This window comes from Falco rusticolus, chromosome 3, assembly GCF_015220075.1.
Source record: "Falco rusticolus isolate bFalRus1 chromosome 3, bFalRus1.pri, whole genome shotgun sequence".
Lineage (NCBI taxonomy): Eukaryota > Metazoa > Chordata > Aves > Falconiformes > Falconidae > Falco > Falco rusticolus.
This window is the reverse complement of record NC_051189.1, coordinates 33,618,688-33,636,526: the sequence shown is the minus strand read 5'-3', so window position 1 is coordinate 33,636,526 and position 17,839 is coordinate 33,618,688. Positions and strand designations below refer to the sequence as shown.

The 17,839-nt window shown below is 35.9% G+C and overlaps 1 protein-coding gene across 1 annotated transcript in view; it reads right to left on the bottom strand.

Moving 5' to 3' along the window:
• The window catches only part of CNGB3 (cyclic nucleotide gated channel subunit beta 3), a 67,513-nt gene that overhangs the window by 21,104 nt on the left and 28,570 nt on the right, over nt 1-17,839 (bottom strand). Inside the window, exons 4-10 of the mRNA XM_037381192.1 lie at nt 12,786-12,940; nt 11,156-11,341; nt 10,374-10,582; nt 8,365-8,415; nt 6,349-6,435; nt 4,977-5,041; nt 2,930-3,052 (exon numbers count right to left, since the gene is read on the bottom strand). Of these exons, the coding sequence (XP_037237089.1) occupies nt 2,930-3,052; nt 4,977-5,041; nt 6,349-6,435; nt 8,365-8,415; nt 10,374-10,582; nt 11,156-11,341; nt 12,786-12,940 (876 nt within the window). The remainder of the gene's footprint in view (nt 1-2,929; nt 3,053-4,976; nt 5,042-6,348; nt 6,436-8,364; nt 8,416-10,373; nt 10,583-11,155; nt 11,342-12,785; nt 12,941-17,839) is intronic.

Below are 17,839 nucleotides of genomic sequence, written 5' to 3'. Positions count from 1 at the left end.
CAGGAATTAGGGAGACCAATCTTTTACTTAGGTAGTTAAAATAGATTGTAAATAAACACATGTAGTTCACTTAGCTATAATTAAGAGACCTTTTCAATATCCTGCTGCCATGGTTACATGGGTGCTACAGTATGGTGTTGCATCAGGGATGCTATCCTTCTGCATTAGGAGAGACTGAGGTCTGTCTGCCTAATCATACCAAGCTCATAAGTGCAGTTTTAATGCTGGGAACATCTTGTGTGGCTAATTTTGGTGCATTGCAGGGGGGGTAAAGTTGACTGCTTTTTGCACTTCAGGTCAAAGGCTTTGACTGAAGGCTGCCAGGCAAAAGACCTCAAATCTTCTTGGAGTGGCACTAACACTTTACATTCTGGATACAAGCTGGAAAAGAATACAGCTAGCAGAAATTTGCAAAAAGCACTACTTTGATAATTTTACTTGTGGTTTGAGTGCTGTGTACAGCTGTTAGTTATAAACTGAAGTTCACCAGTTAGTATGCCTGATCAGGAATATATCTATATATCTAAAATCAAATTGATAAGGGTACTGTTGTCTGTGTATTCTTGTTCGCTTGGAAAGGAAGAAAAAGTACTCCTACAAGTGCTAACATTTTTCAGAACTGTATTTGGCCATAATTAGCAACATTTTATGGACACAGCAGGGATTCTACATAAAACATTCATGCCACTAAATCAGTGCCAGACCATTTACTTTGGGTCAGTGTAATCTGAGACCACTAGAATTTTCATTTATTTGTCAAACTACATACTGTCCTTTTTTTTAACTACCTGTGTTTGTCTTACCTTCTTTCTGACTGTGTGCACATTCCACATGAGACCAATGGCATAGTTTACTTCAAATAGTGGCAACTCTGACTGCTATGTGAAAAAGGAAATTACATGTGCACTGCTGTGCCATAATGTATGCTGCAGTACTAGTCGCTTTTTCTGACAGATTTTCCCCATATTGTTCTTAATTCCTGCTTTCCAAAGAAACTAATATACTAGAAGTATCTTGTCTGATATGTTTAGAATTCAAATTGCATCTTCAACAATAACTAATATTCACACAATTTCTCTCTGTCCAAAATCCCAAAATATTTGACAGCCAGGTAATATGTCATGCCAGATTCTCTAAAGCAATGGCTATCCCATACAGAAGGCATGTGCTGTTAGCGGGATACCAAGCTATACTTTATGAAATTCAGCTCAACATGGGATACTTTTGAGGGTTCCATGCATATAGGACTATGTAATCCCATATGAGTTAGATACAGGCAAAAGAATAAAGTCATACATTCACCAACCAATGTCAACATGAGGTAGATTAATGGTTAATGAGGCTTACATGCACATAGTCTAATATGCATTTTATTTCAGCATCTCAGTTTAATGCAGACCTTGAGTTATCAGTTTATTATTATTGCTTATAAAAATTTCTGCCCTACAACCCATGTGTTTTCAGTGTGATGTCATTTGTGCAGTGTTTTTGCCTCCTCATGGAAAAGCAGTCACAAAATATTAAAAAACCCGACCATTGCCTTTGAGCACAACTGCATTGTCTGTGATCAAGCTAGAAAACAATTTCTACCAATTGTTTCCCTGAGCGAAATGTAAAATATTCTTGTTCATGAAAAACAGGAAGACTTTCTTGCCTTTTCTCTTGGCTGTTCTGAAGAAGCATTAAAATCTCAAAGGCTGAGTAAGGACTCTACTTTCAGAGTTTTCAGGTTGTTCAGTTTTGATTACCTTATTTTTAACTATGAAGCAAGTATTCCAAGAATTTAATAAAAATAGCTATAATGGAAATTCATTTTGCATTTTTCTTGTCAGATTTCTGGAAGCCTTGATCGTGTGTATAAATACCTGTGTATAACTTCACTTACATAAGTGGTCCCACTGAGCTCCATGACCCTGCTTGCACATGTCTGACTGTAGTACTCAAGCTGTGTATTTTAGTGGTGTGTGGAAGCTTCAACCATGTCATTTTTTTGAGAGAGAACCCTAATTATAAAAAAAAATCAATGCTGCTTTACACAAAGTGTGTTATATACTCAAAGGCTGTTTTCTTACCTTTCAAGATACTGACTTCACACCAAACTCGTGAAGTCTCACAAAACTACAAGCAAGAGGAGCATGTCTCCAAACAAAATGGGAAAAGTTGTTTAAAGGGTGATTTATGACAGTAGTAGTATATTATATGCAGTTTTGCAAAGAATGTAACTAATGAACAAATTGAGCTTCTGTGGCTTCAACTGTATCATGATACATCTGAACCTACTAGACAGGTTTTTAACTACACACAAAATACATTATGACTTTGCTATTTTCTATTGCTTCCTCTCAATCACCTTAATGAATGTACCTTACTTGGCACCCAGCCTAGTGCTGTCACAAGCAGTTTGTGGAAAACTGCCAATATCCAGTCCTTTCCACACTGCCACATGTGTGAGCATGACCCTCTCAAAAGATCAGAGAAAGTGAGTGGAATTTTTTCAGACCAGTCACCATGGCGTTTAGAGGGACTAAAATGTTCCTTTTAATGACACAATGCTGTGTGGCAGAAAAAAAATAATGTATGCCTCTTGAATCCTTTGAGAGATTGTTCTACAATCTTTATAACAGTTCCCATGTGCATATGCAATCAGTAAGTTTAATTTATGACCCTTTGTTGCTTTCTAAATGTTTAATTAATTAGAGCTTAGCACTGACTCATAAACCTATAAAAGCTGAAAGTGGTAAACTGATTATTCACTGCACCTGCCCTCCAAATATGTGTTAGTAATGAAAGAAGTCATGGTGCTAAAAGTTTGCTATCCAAGCACTCATAACGTAAGAGCATACCCTGCAAACAAAGGCATGGGAGAGGGAAGGGGATTCAGGAAGGAGCAAAATCAACAAAAAAACTCTTGCAAAAGAAAAGGACTTACATGTTTCCTTTGCCATTGTACACCCATCTAGTGCTGCCAATTCCTTCATAGTCTGAAGCCCAATAATACAGGCATGCATTAATGTGCAAGATAAACAGCAAGTATCCAGTTGTTCGAATGACCCTATAAAAGTCAACAGATTCCTGTAAAACAACTCGGATTTTCCCTTCCTTTTAATATGGAACCCATTGCTTTTTTTGATCAACAATGTTAATGTGAAGCATACACTAAGTAGTTCCCCACCTGTAATGATGCTGTGAAAAAACTAACTGGCAGTTACCTGTCTCTCACATTTGTCCAAGGTCAAGTAAATATCTTTCCTAGAACATTTGACACAGGATAATTTTTAAATTATGGTTCCCTGAGGACTTTGTAATCTACTTTATCTGGTTACGAATATTTACAGAAATTTGAAACTATATTAATGAAGCTTGAGGGTACAAATTAATGTGTTTGCCAAACTCTGTTCAAGATAGGCTTTAAACTTGTGAACTAAAGCCAAGAAATGTCTGAGGTCAGAAATGAATGACTTTACAAGAGCTGTGCTAAGTCTGCAGTAGATCTGCTAAATAGTATGATTTAGTGGCTACAGCAGGAGTTAGATCATTCATAATCCCAGTTCTTATACTTATGGCCAGTTCTTTGAAGAACACCAGTGATGAACTACTTAAGCACCAAGCAGCTTTCTGTTTAATACAATAATGATCTCATTGTATATCCTCTGTTCAGTGCACGGAAATCAAAAGAAAGATCTCCTGGATTTAGCTCTCCCTTCAAATATTCATACAGGCAAGGGATAAAGAAGCAGGAAAAGTACATGACTTGCCTAAACACAAGAAAGCTGGTACATAGTGAGTTCGTCTTCTACAGCTAGAATTTATTGCAGTTTGCAGTGCATAGTAACGGAGTGCGTGGTTTTATGAAAGTTAATAAGAACTAACTAAATTAAGTTTATGAACTATATTAATGTGAGATAGTATCTCTGTGGTTGCTTCTGTATTATCCAGTCCTTTTCTAGCTCTTTGGAGGCCATTGCATGCCATCTTTTACCTCTCCATGCCATTAACGTCTACCTACGTGTACTATTCTTCTCTTAAACGTTGGTGTGCTTCCAGGACAGCTCTGTTTAGGGTTGCAGACTCTTGATGACAGCAGATAAGACATAAGAATAAGCTTTGTGGAAGTCAGCATCAGAAAAATACTTTAGCAGAACTTTCAAACTTCTAAGTTTTGTTTTATTTCACAGGTACATGAAAATATGAAAGAGGTGATGTTTCAACATCCTTTTCAAATTTAACTAGTTTCTAAATTTCATAAATTATCTCATTTGCAATGTATAAACACAAAGTCTACCATTTCAGTGCAATAATCTCTGTAACAGAATGAAACAGCAAACAACAGATTCTTATTTCTGCAGCAGCAGCACACAAGAACAACACATGCCCCAAAACTGCAACAGTGAAAAAAATCTGTTGGTGTAGGAGCTGCACAGGATAAACTAGGGCTGATGACATTGACAGTAGATGACAATAGTGGCGACACAGTGAAATGCTGAATTGATTCTCATTCCAAATTTAGTCAATGCAGTGGAGGATCAAGTTTTTGTATATGCCGGGGTCATGGTGAAAGCATACTGAAGAAAAATGTTGACACAGGCTGAAGCTCATAAGGTTTTTTAAAGTACAAATAAACATCTACTGAGGACTTGGCACTGCTATTAGCAACCTAAAGAAATTGTTATTTAGTTCTTTCACTAAGGAAACTTCTTTCTGATACTCCTGATCAGTTAAATTTTGGGAGGATCTTCAGGCTGGTGAACACTTTGCCTGAACCAGGCCAACTGAACTGAGCTAGCTTTCATATGTGAGTGAAACTTTACCTTTATTATCTTAATGATTAAAATGAAGACATATTTTTAAAAAAACTTATACTGAACAGTTAAAGATTTATCAAAGTCCATTGAGTGCTTCACTGACAACTTATGAAATCAAATGAAATGCATGCAGTGCCAAGTTTTGCATGCTACAAGAATTTAATAAGCACATACCTGTAGATGTATGCTTTGTCCATAATAGCTTCCAAACGATCATTGAACTCAAAGAATGTGTTATGCTGAATGAAAAACAAATAAAAGCAATCCAATCACTATTCTTCACTACGTGTCTTTTTATAATAGTACTGACATTAGTTCACATACACATTTTGAAAATAATGGATTTTGCAGTAGATTTTTCAGTTTCTTTAAACATTTAACTAAAAGGTGAACTGCAAAGCAAAGATGAAAATTGAGTTAAACGTTATTTTTGGTGTTAAGTGTCCCATTAAATCTGATTATAGAAATGACCTTTCTCTTTAGGTCAAACTGCTGTAGATGAATGACTTCTGCTTCCTCAAACATATATAATTGCTTGGGGAACAGAGATAATTAAAATCAGAGATAATTAAACACATAAAAATCCCTTTTTTCTCTTTCTGAAATTCCAGTAATTCTCTAGTAGGTGATCATGTGTATCAACAACCACATACTAGATGATATCATGTAGCATCAATTGCTGTGGTATTGAATTCTTCTGTTAATTATTTGTAGTTTACCTTTAGTGATAGCCTTTAATATTCACATGTAGCTTTTTTTCTTTATTTTCATTCAGTATATATCTGTTTGCCTAATACAGGGTACTATTTAACTTTTCATTCTTTCCTATTGTTTTGGTTCTGATTTATGGAATTTTGAAGTTTTGTTGAAAACTGAAGTGAAAAGCACCCTCATTTTATTCTCAGGGTTCTTGTATCTCCACCTAACTTTAAATGAAAGCCAATTATTTGTCAACATATTGATTGTTTGAAGAGGAAAGTATTTAGCCACAGAGTAGCCTGCTAGGTACTGTGAAATGCACAGAGAGGGCTGTTGTCTAATCCCTTCTCAGCCCCTTCATTGCACAACACCAGATGTCATTGGCCTTGATAACAAAAGTGGATTTATGCTTGTTAAATATACTGTGTGTAGTTTATGTTGTCCTTAAAATTCCCTTCTTTGCTTTTAAACACCTGACATTACCAACAGAGGAGGAAAATACATTGGCATTAATTAGTAATCCTGAATTAATATTTTTTGTCTTTGAAAACTAAACAGGTAATTTAAGATTAATCTAATTTAAATTATGGAAATAAACCAGCCTTAATCACAAAACACCTTTTTAAAGTAGGAAATAATAAAGTCAGAAGAAAAATAAGAGAATAGGGACTTTATTTGGCTAGACTATATCTTGTATTTTTTGTTGGTTTGTTTACTCATGTTGCAGTTTATCCTGAAGATATTTTCCAATTTCTAAGTTTCAAATTTGTATATATTATAAACACCATTCCAATGGGTTGTAAAAACATTTATGTGTGGTTAGCCATCCATCACTAACAGATCTTACCTTTAGCATCCTATTTACTCTAAGTGCTGGGTTAAATCCGAAGAAGAAGTATAAAACGTCAAACGGCAGTACTGATATCACATCAAGCTGTTGAAGAGCAGAGAGGTCAAGTTAAACTTCACAATAATCAAAATGCATGTATTTGTTCTTGAAAACCTACTTGGATTGAATCATAGTTGAGTATAATATTTGAAGTCAGCATGCTAAGCCTGTAATTTCCCAAGTACTGGCAGGCAAGATTATCTCTGAAAACACTAACAGCTTTGCTCTGCTTTTAAGTCCTCCACGCCTGAGATTTCACAAGGCATTATTAACAGTATCTCAGATATTTGATTACTAATACATTTTGTTATTTCAATTATAGTTCTGACAAGATGGTACATGGCTACTGAGGGGAGGTGAGGAGAGCACTCCACAAGCACTTCTTAAAAGTCCTGTGGCTTTTAAAACCAGGCTGCCTAAAGCAATCTGGGGGAGCACAATTAATTTGGCATCTTGCTTGCAATCTGCAGAAGCCATGTGTTCCAAACAACAGATTCATCGTAGGATGCTGTCTGTTTATTGGTTTGTTGTTTTTTGGGTTTTTTTGTTTGTTTGTTTTAAAAGATATTGTCTTCTATTATATTTGGATGCTCCTTCTTCCCATATCACTAAGATTTTTAATATCTCCCTGCAGTCCATCTACTGTGTGATTACTCTTACCTACCTACTTTATTCTTTCCAAGAATTCAGTGGAGAGAAGAAAAGCTGTGGCAAACTTTGCCTTTTTAAAGACCCTATGATACTTTGCTCTGATGTTGATATCATTTGGGAACACAGGAGGGCTGTGATTTCATTTCACTGTAATCAGAAACACCTTTGTTCTGAGAGATGCAGTACATGTTGGCAACGAATAGCCTGCAGCACCGACCTTTTATTTCAAGTAAGATGCAGTTAATACCTGAACGCTGTGAAAAAAGCAAAGCAAACCAAAACTGGTTGAAGACAAACAGCCTTTTATGGCCTCTCTCCCTCTCTCAGACACATGTCTAAAAGGAGGCAAAATTTAGTTAGAAGTGCTTTAACATCAGTAACTGTTAATTAGTACTTAATCATATGACAAATTCCCAGACTGTATCTATCCTTGCATGTGGTGAAAACACTCAACTCTCATTAGTTTCTGAAGAAATCAGGAGCATTAAACATGCTGCAGGTGTGAACTTAAAACCATACTATCTGCATAGTTTGCTTGCTGTAAGTTTGACTCTGTCCTACTCACTTGCCTGTATAGCGTATATCCTGCACTTTTGGACAGTTTAACCTCAAGTACGTAAGTAGTGATACCACAGACACTGAGATAAATTTAATTCTGAAACAAGGCAAGAGCAAAAGTGTTTGCAGAAGATGAGGGGGCAATAACAGATTTCAGAGACGTGGGCTCAGTGTCACAGAGCTGTATGTTTATCAGGAATTCAGTAAATTACCTATTCACTGTTGGAAAAAATAATATTTAGGAAGAAAATGAACAATTCTCCTAAATCAAATGCATCTTTGCTTTTACGAAGTGCAATGAGCATAAAAATTCTTATCTTGAGTTTTTGTTTACTTGTGTGAGTGATGACCTATACAGTACCATGAGGTACTTTATAGGAGTTCACTGAATAGTTATCATCTAACTTCAAGAATTTTTATTTTGTCTAATGAATCTCTGGAAAACTGTGCTGTTGTCTTTCAGTGTGTGTGTGTGGATGACCTCACACAAATTAATCAAAATAGAGGATTTTATTAATTTTATTTTACAATTTTTTATTGTTCAGAATTAATAATTATAATTGCATTTATATTTATTGTCTTTTACAACTAAAAATTGTTTATGAAGATGGCAATCTTCAGCTGCTGAGCACTGACATGCCATCAAGCCAATGCTTTCTGGCGATGTTCTTAAACCAACACTGATTTTCAGTGAATGAAAGAAATCCTGTGAAGTCCTACAGCTAGAATTTATATATTGACACCAGTACCACAGGGTCTTCTTACCCGAAACTTCACAGAGCTGTGGTAGAATTTCTTCATTTCCACTTTGTCTGACTACAATGATAATGAAAGGAGAAAAAGGCATAGTCAAGAACAGAATGTCAAGAATGAGCCTCTGCTACTCCACAATAATAATTATGATAATAATGATGATATTAATGATGATAATGGTGATGATAATAATAATAATTCTCTTATGATAGTAGGGATGGTGACAGTTATGTTAATGGTGGCCTAAAATGAATGGAGAAATATCTGTAGGAAGAAGTACTACTTTTATTAGAGCTGTTTACATGAGACCAGATTTTATTAAACCTAATTGAAAAAATCAGGCTTGGTGTTTGTCTGTTTTTTTCAAAGTCTGGCTGTTGGCCTAGAAAAGTATGTTACATTTTCCCCACAGATCTTCCTCTCAAGACATCTGTACCAGCTGGTGCTTGACTCAAACCAATTTCAGGGTCAAAAACTCCATTTGACTTCATTGGTTCCAAGAAAAATGCAAAGAACGTTTCTGATGGTGCTGTACAAAATTAGCTCTTTGAAAGCTAACATTAACATGCTAGCATTATTAGCATTATAATAGTCAACATTGCATTCATTAGTAATGATTAGCTATTTATTGTTAAATTGCTTTCCATGGGAACTAATGCCAATACCTTAAAAAGAAAGGGTAATCACAAGTATCTAAAAAATGCATCTATTATTATACTTTCTGTATTTATACCAGGGACACTTTAAAACCAGCTTTCAAATCTTAAGGATATTTCCATGCCAACTTTTCACTATTGGTTTAAGCATTACACTAAATGCAGGAGATCAGGCAGTAGATGATCTCTTCATGCACTAAAGTCTATTAATTGTACAAACAGCTTCAAGGGAAATACAAGGTAAGCTTCCTATGTTAAAGTCTTAACCTTGGTCATAAAACTTGAGATTTGTAGGAATTAGCTAGATCGCCAGTTATTGAATATCTCTGCATGGAAAAATACATTACACTGCATGTATTTAATACCTATCCAAACTATACTTGCACAGTTTTATCTTAGATTCCTCTGTAAAGGTATCAGTAATACGTTGTATGTACAATGTCTAAAATTAAAAGCACTGAACTAAATCTAGTTCCAAATTACTTTTGAGGATATATAATTTTGAATTTTCTGTCTGTTGGGCACAGTAGTGTCATACCGATGTTATCAAAACTCATTTTTTTCTGCATTAGGTTTACTTCTATAAGTTAAAGAATCAAAAGTGGGGAACATTTTAAAGAAATTTTAATGTTCTAGATGCCCTTTTGATATGTTAAGGGCAAGCTTTTACCTTTTTTCAGGTACTTGCTTAGAGTTTTATTTTGCATTTTGCTATAAAAAGATAACACAAAAATAGTAGCAAGAAGCAAAATTGAGTGTACACATTTTCCCAAAATAAAATATCTCAAAGAAAGTAATTTGAAAGCATCCTGAAATTACAGGGATTTTCTCTGATTTTGGCACTGCCCCCCCCCCCCCCCCCCCCCAGTCTCACGATCTGTAATAAAACATGCATACCCTGTCCAGCCCTAGCAGAATATGCACTGTCTTCAACTGTGATTCTTGCACATCAGGTCTATTCTGTGTGATTCTATACATCAGGAGTATAAGGTGAGTAGAAAGCTGAAAGTTTCACTCAAACGTACAAATACATGCATACATATATGAGTCATATAATCATTGATTCCAGTGAAGCTGTGGCAGTTTACTCCTGGTAGGAAAGAGCTTTATGCCTTTTCTACTGCTCTTGTCTGTTACTTCCAAATCTGTTTCTTCTTTTTTTAAGAATTTATACAATCATTATGTTCCCTTCTTCCAAAATAGGATAATGGAAGGTCAGTGAAGAAGAGCACAGGTATCCTTTGATAAATAAAACAGTTACATAGATTTGACATAGCAGGGAAAAACTGTGTCTGATTAGAGGCAATTTCTATAATGTACTTTAACACAACTACTACCCATGGAAATCCCACTTCCAATACTTACTATTATATCTCCACCTTTTACAAATTGCACTCGAGGCTGGAAAATCAGTAAGTCACACAGGTAGCAGATATCACAAATGATGTCTATGGTAAACCAATATATTGTATTACTTGGGGTTTGATATGGGAACACAAAGCGAAGTGGAATAAACCAGCAATTCCAATTGTAGGCGATTGTCACAAGCATAAGCCATGCTACGTAACGGCGATCTGAAAGAAAAAAACATTGAATTTACAGGCATGAACTTAGAATCTTTTCCCAGTCTTTTAGACATACTTATTCTACTTCGTTCTCTAGGAATGTTTCTGCCCAAAGCAACCTACCATTCTCCCTTTTTCAATGGCACAAGCTGATAAAATGATACAGGTTAGAAGTAGGAGTCACAGAAGTAGGAGAATTTGCAAAAGGAAAAAAAGGTGAGCTTGTGAGAGCATACAGAATTTAATGCATCTGAAGAAACGCAATACATTTTGCATGCTGCATGTTATAACTGACAAAAGATTTATTTGGTCCTAATGAATGGGACAAATACTGAATGAAGAATCAGAAGACTTGGGTTTAATTGTGGTTGGTTTGCATACCAGCTTTATGCGTACCACCTTTACAACTTTTCTCTCGTCATGTCTTTTCCCTGTTTGGAATAAATGTTCTTTAGGGCAGGATATATGCTCACCTCTAAGCTGCAAACTGGAATGTGGATCTTATAGTGGCTCACAGGTACTATGTAATATTTTCACTTCAATATGCCTTTACCCCATTCTATTGCATAACTTTTAATTTACCTGTGTATGAGTCTATGCTTTCTGGTAGCTGCAGATACTCCTTGTATTTTTTCAGTGGAGGTTTTTTGAATTTACAGCACAGCATATCGCAGTAATGATCCTCCTCTGGCTTTACTTCTGCATCCTCTTTCTTTTCTTCTTTTTTTTCTTCTTTTGGTGGGGGTGGAGGCTTCTTCTTTGATGGTGCTAACCAAATAAAATGCCACAAATGGTGACATTTTAATAACGGCTCAATTACTACACCCTGTTTTCACGTGTACAAGAGCCTCATTGTATTAAAATCTCTTCTAAAAACACTTGTCAATGACTAAAGCTACAATTCATTATAATACTGAACGCGTTAGAAAACAGATTAGAGAATAAAATTGCCACTGATATAATCATGTACATCTACTCTCAAGAACAGGCCACTTCATGTTATGGAGTGCAATATATATATTACTGTATTTCCTCGGACGGTTCCCACAACTAATATCATAAAACTCTAACAAGAAATCATGGAATTCATAATTCATCATTCAGTAATGCAATTGGGTATTTCTCTTACATGACTGTTGCAAACAATGCATGCAGTTAGGATGGAGATATGGAAAGATGTCTGTGCCATGGGCTGATCTCTTCCCTCTCCTGAGACCTGATGTGCAAGATGCAGCAGGTGAAACTAATGGGAAGCCTATGGGTTTGTATGTTTCTATGCTTACAAAAGTCTTGTGGCACTCCTTTGAGCCTAATTTGTCCATCTTTGGGCTGGATAATTTTGTCTGCACATTTGTCCCATTAATTCTGGCAGTTTTCCCTTTGAATAGGATACACAGTCTTAGCAGTAAACTGGGAAACTGGATCTATGATTTTAAATAAATGATTGTAAGTTCTACAAAGAGAAAGACGTAGATGAGGAAAGAAATAATAATAATAAAAAGGAATCCCTTTGCCAGTTGGTATAGTTTGTAACAATTCAAGCAGTATTTTTTACAGCTTATTAAAATACTGGTAAGCAATAAACAGCTCCTTAAAAATATCAGAATATAAAATCACCACTCTCAATTCTTCGTGAAAAGGAAAAAAAAAAAGAAAAATCAAACCTTCCTCTCAAGAGGAAAAAACATCTTATTTGTTTTATGTTTCGTATTTTGTCAAAAGTCAATGTTTAATTAATATCAGATGAATTTGCTCTATTTGAAGCATGTACTTAAGAGTCCTCAGTGTGTCTGGATGATTGCTGCCATGACTAAAATTTTATTTACTTTTACACAGCAGATCTAATCTCAGAGTGACTACTATCTACTCATAAGATATGTATGTTTCTTCATACATTTCAGATTCACCCCCATGAATAAACATATCTGGGAGCTATTTTAAAATACAGAAAAGTGCTTGACAGGGATGATTCTAGATCGTGTCCAAGGTTTTTCCTCAGATTCTTCAGTGATGAGGTTCAAAGGAAACTCATACTTAAGGACCTGGCTTACTGTACACTAATATGGATAAATTGACTTCAGTGGGCACAAACATGCATTTCAATGGGTAAACACATTATACTTGAAAATTTTACCACAATATTTTCTGTTCCCACAAAACAATTTTCATCTTTAAACTCCACAAATGCACAGCTATTTCTAGAGTCACTTACAAGCTGTAGGACTGCCTTCAGGGGAGGACAGCACTGGATCTTTCAGCTTTTCCTTATAGACATTTGCCCTTTCCCGCATTTTTTTGACAATCTCTTGAAGTTGGGCATCAGCATACTCATTTGTTTGGAAACCTGAAGGTGTTGGCTTCTGTGTGCTAATTAAAATAAAAGGAAAAAAGGCTTAATGTACTGAAGAGCAGTGGAAGGAAACAGTGCTAATTGTACTCTGAGCAGAAGTCAGGCATTACGATTGGATTTTTACTTGCCACAGAGCTTATTCACATCACTTAATTCACAGTAAGTGGACACCTAAGTTAACTGCTCTTCTTTCTGCTTATGTCAGCAGCAGTCTACACAGTATTTCAAGCAGAGTAGGTCAGGGTACCCTGTGCTCTGTATACCTGACTACACTAATGACTTCCCACTAGTGCTTTTCACCAAATTCTACTGTGGCTATGTAAGGCCTGGAGCTTATCTTACGTATTCACTAAGATACAAGGCGTACTTGTCTCATCTGGGCATAACAATGTGCCTGTTATTACATGGTAATAGTCTAATGATGTTAAGACATAACCAAGTTGAAGACTGTTGTGCAGATGAGGGAGGAGAAACCATACTTACTTTATGCTTCCTAATACTGGGAAGGTTGATTTCATCTAGGTTTTGTTATAGGCACTAGCTAACACAAGGTAAAAAATGCATCTTTTTTACTAAGTGGAAACAAAACACTGGTGTTCTTGCTGAAGTTTCTTGTTTCCACTAAGAGTTTACTCAGGGTCATAGTAATACTGAGCTGATATTCTGGAACTTGGAACATTTGTTCAAACCTAAGGGCTGTTGATTTTCAAACACCTGCGAATTCACATTCTGCACTGAAACCAATGCTTTTACTAGGATCTATGCACGCTGCACAGTCAGAAAATCTAGGCAAGAGCGCTTCTTGATCAACTCTTCTGTGCTTATTCATACTTGAAATGTCATCCTCAATTACTGGCACCTGTCTGATTATGCAAACTGGGACTGGTTTGGAGTGCCACCCAGCTGGCAGCTGGGCCATGCATTTGGACTTCCTCTATGTGGAGACCAGGATATGGGCTTTCTTCTATACCCTAGACACAGCTCTTCTCAGAAGACACACACACTGGTGTCAGAGCTGGCTGGAAATGGCTGTGACTGATCACAACTGCCACCCCTGTACTGAAACCCTGCCAGCTATGCCCAGTACAGGGAGTACAACAGCTGTCCCAAATACCACTGGGATGTGGATGTTACAGCAAGAGAAGAGGCAGATCAGGAGTGAAGCATCCCTGAAATTTCCAGATTTTGAGAAGACCTTCCCCAAAGGTAAATAGAGAGAAAGTGGTGTGACAGCACCTTGGGTAAGGAAGAAATGAAAAACACTGCAAAGTGATCTTTCAATAAACACCATGTTTCCTCAGGTCCTAAACCTACTTTGAAGTTCCTAACAGAAGGAGCTGTAACTAAAAAAGGAGAGTGTCAGCATCGGGTGCATGTAGGTTTTTTTGAGAAACACAGGTTTCTGGAGACACAACACATATCACTGTGCCCAAGGAAGTGTAATTTAAGGATGTGAAAATCCTTCAGCATTAAAACCATTGGATAAAAAAGAGATAAGCTGTTAAAAGCAGAAGAAGCAGAAGTCTGGAGGTATGTGCTTACCATCCCTCTAATTTAAGTCTTCTGTAATGTCTATTTCTTAAAACTCCCCAGACAGGAGATTAATCAAATAGTTCCGCTATACTTTGTAATCTCATCACAGTTCCTTTTGTGTCCCCTTTGCTCAGGCTGTCTGCAGTATAATGAAATCCTTTCTTGTTTTCAGCTAACGTCACAATTAGTTTTTCAGCTTCTATGCAAAGAATTTAAAATAATTCTTTTTGCTGATGCTGTATTTGCTCAGGGTATTAGCTATCTTATAGGAAAACACACTTATCAGAAGTGTCATGCTGAAGGCCGCTTCTATCTGCTTTCTAGGGATAAACTAAAAATTATGGGGGATATTCTTGTTATTTCACAGCCTTTCCAATAAAAGTTAAAGTCTCCTCCATCATGAATTTGGTGCTTTATCATTGCAATTTAGCCCAAAGGAACTACGCCGTTATTCAGTACTAATCAGAAACTGTATGAATTTGTTTAAAGTTATTTGCCCCACAGTTGATGAGAAATTGATTTTCCTTGGCCTACTTCTCATTTGGTTTGCATTATCTCCTCCTCTACTATTTTCTAGTAACAAACTTTAAATTTTCTCTGGTTAATACAGCTGGAAGAGACTGCATGCTGAACACTGCTAATTTGAAGGTGAAGGTACGCATGCTTCGTGTGGAAGATCACTTTAAGTTGTCTTGGCTAATGAAGCCCATTCAAACTTTGCTAAATCACTTTTAATAAACTTTATCTCTTGCCTTAGGTGATGCTGGGATTTGTCTTTAAGCTGATATGTAATTCTTTACGCAAATTTATCTCTGATCTTTATGCAGTATGTTACAATAGGCCTAAGTAAATATCACTTACTACAGCATATAGTCCTTTACAGACTGGAAGTGTTTATTCCCTGCAGAAGTAATAATTCCACTTGTCCTGGGAAATGAAAAAGTCAGGACCATAACTCACGTACTGTGCACACAGTTTTGTTATTTCATCAAACATATTTTGTTTAACAATAACAACATATGTAACAATAGCAACATAATGTCACACTATAAGTATAGTAATAATGCAGTTTTCTTCTGGTTTTAATGTGTAGGTTTTATCTTTTTAACTTGTAGGTTTAAATTTGTTTAGTGAATAAAATTACAATTCTCCCCATGCCAAGCAGAGAGATTTAGATACCTATAGCATAGTGGAAGAAAATGGCCTTGAAAGAACAGGCCATGGAAATATTGTGTTGATTGTGCTAATGTATGTAACATCTGTAAAGTACCATGGCTTGGAAGTTTTCTGTGTTAAGCATTCAAACAAAACAGGATCAAGAAATGAAATAGGTTATTTCAGAATAAATGAAGTTTACCTTTTTCTAAGTTGCAATGAATATTTTAATTCTTTATTGCTTTTTTGGCTCTTAACACCAAATACCTGAGTTCACCTCTGTCTTTTATGTACCAGGTGACCCTCAAGAAAATGTATTTCATAAATGTATACGACTGCCTGAAAAAAATCCATACCACTTTTTGCTGATTTCAGTGATATCCCTTCTTTTTGCACCACTTAAGAAACTTTTGCAGGTCTACCTGGAAATAATATTCTTGATCTTGCAATAGAAATTTTGAGGCTTTTATTGAGCACTGACATTATGATTTATGTTCATATTTACAATCCAAGTCATGAAAAAGTAATTTCTTACCTTGAATAAATTATGGAGAATCTCTAATTCAAATAATCAATTTTCAGAAGAATGTTACAATGCATAGCTATACAAATGTCCACATAATGTAGTGATATAGCTGAGAAAGAGTTCAATAAGACAGAAAAATGTAGTTCTAGGCATTATGAAAGGTGTTGATTCAAAACCATATCCTCAACTTGTGCTGACAATCTCAGTGTGGGTAATGCTATAGAAACCAGAATCCTCCATCTGCCCTAGTTCCAAGTCTAAGCTCACATGGACAAGGAAACCTAATGTTTCTCTGTAACAGAAAAAAAATGTTAGTCATATGCTTGGTACAGAAACAGGGGTATTCCAAAAAGCCAACTTTAGCTATTCTGATTATGCTTTCTTTATAGTCAATAGAAGGCTACTCTGAGGAGAGGTTCAGAACGACTAAGGTTTCTGGTCTGAATTGCCTGTGAAAGGAGCCTATACTTCTTCCCTAACCTGCCCAGGAAGCTGATGGGGTTTTAGGAGTGAAATTTAGTATTTTCTTTGATTACATTGGTACAAAATGTAGTAGTGTGCTAATGATGTTTGACAGGACATTGGATTTGGAAGATTAAAAAGTAAGGCTAATTCCTATACAGGCAAAATTGAATTATTTAGACAAAGTAGTAGAAACAAGAACAAATCTACATAACGCAGACATGCATTTAGAAACAAATTGTAAGAATTTCTTTTGTAAGTGGTGGGATCATCAGTTGCAGATGACAAAAGGATAAATATCTAAGCAGTTTAGTCAAAAGCAAGGCGCCTATCAACCATACTGTAATCTGGCTATGAAAAACACCGGTGCAAATGTAACCCTAGAATGCATCTGACATATTGCCAGTGAAGGAAGCGTTAATATTGGTAGATAAGTGAATGGTGAGAGTTACTCTAACTAGCTATACTCAAAAGGTAAATCCACGTAGGAAACTGTATGAAGTATTTTAGAGTGATCAAGGCTGCTGGGAACATGGCTTTAAATAGGACAGCAAAACAGATTGAGAAGCAATAGGATTGTTGGCTATAAATTACAATTTTGGTAGAGAACCATGCAAGGAAAAGTTTGAGCTGAGGAACAGTAATAATAATTGTGAGTTAGAAAAGAATAATAAATGTGAATAGAAACACCACAAATTAGGATAAGTGAAAGGTCTGAAGAAAATTTCTAAGCTTGTAAAGACTGGGATTCTAGACACCCTTCTAACAGAGTGAGAAACAGTTGAAACAAGCATGACAGACTTCAAGATTATATTAGCTAAGATCATGAAAACTGTTGTAGGCAGTGATTCCCAAGAATGTAGAATTTATGTAGGACAACAGAAAATCCTTTTCAGCAAACAAACTTGAAATACGTAAGGATCTGGAAAGTGAATGAATGACTTATATAGGTACCACTGGGTCCATTACTACCAAAAATCTCAACAGCTCAAGTGCTAATAAAGTGAGTTCCTGAGATAAATATATTGTCTTATAGTCTTGAACCAAACTGTTGACATTTTAGATTTCAGGAAATTTCAAAAAGCTCTTAATTAAATATTAATTTTCATTAGTAGTCTTGAAACAATATCTTCCTCTACCCTACCTTCTCTTCTTTTAAAAGGGAAAGTGAGAGAGACCGATCTTTAGTGATCCAGAAGATCACGTCTTTCTCTATTCACTGGATCTTTTGAAATACTGG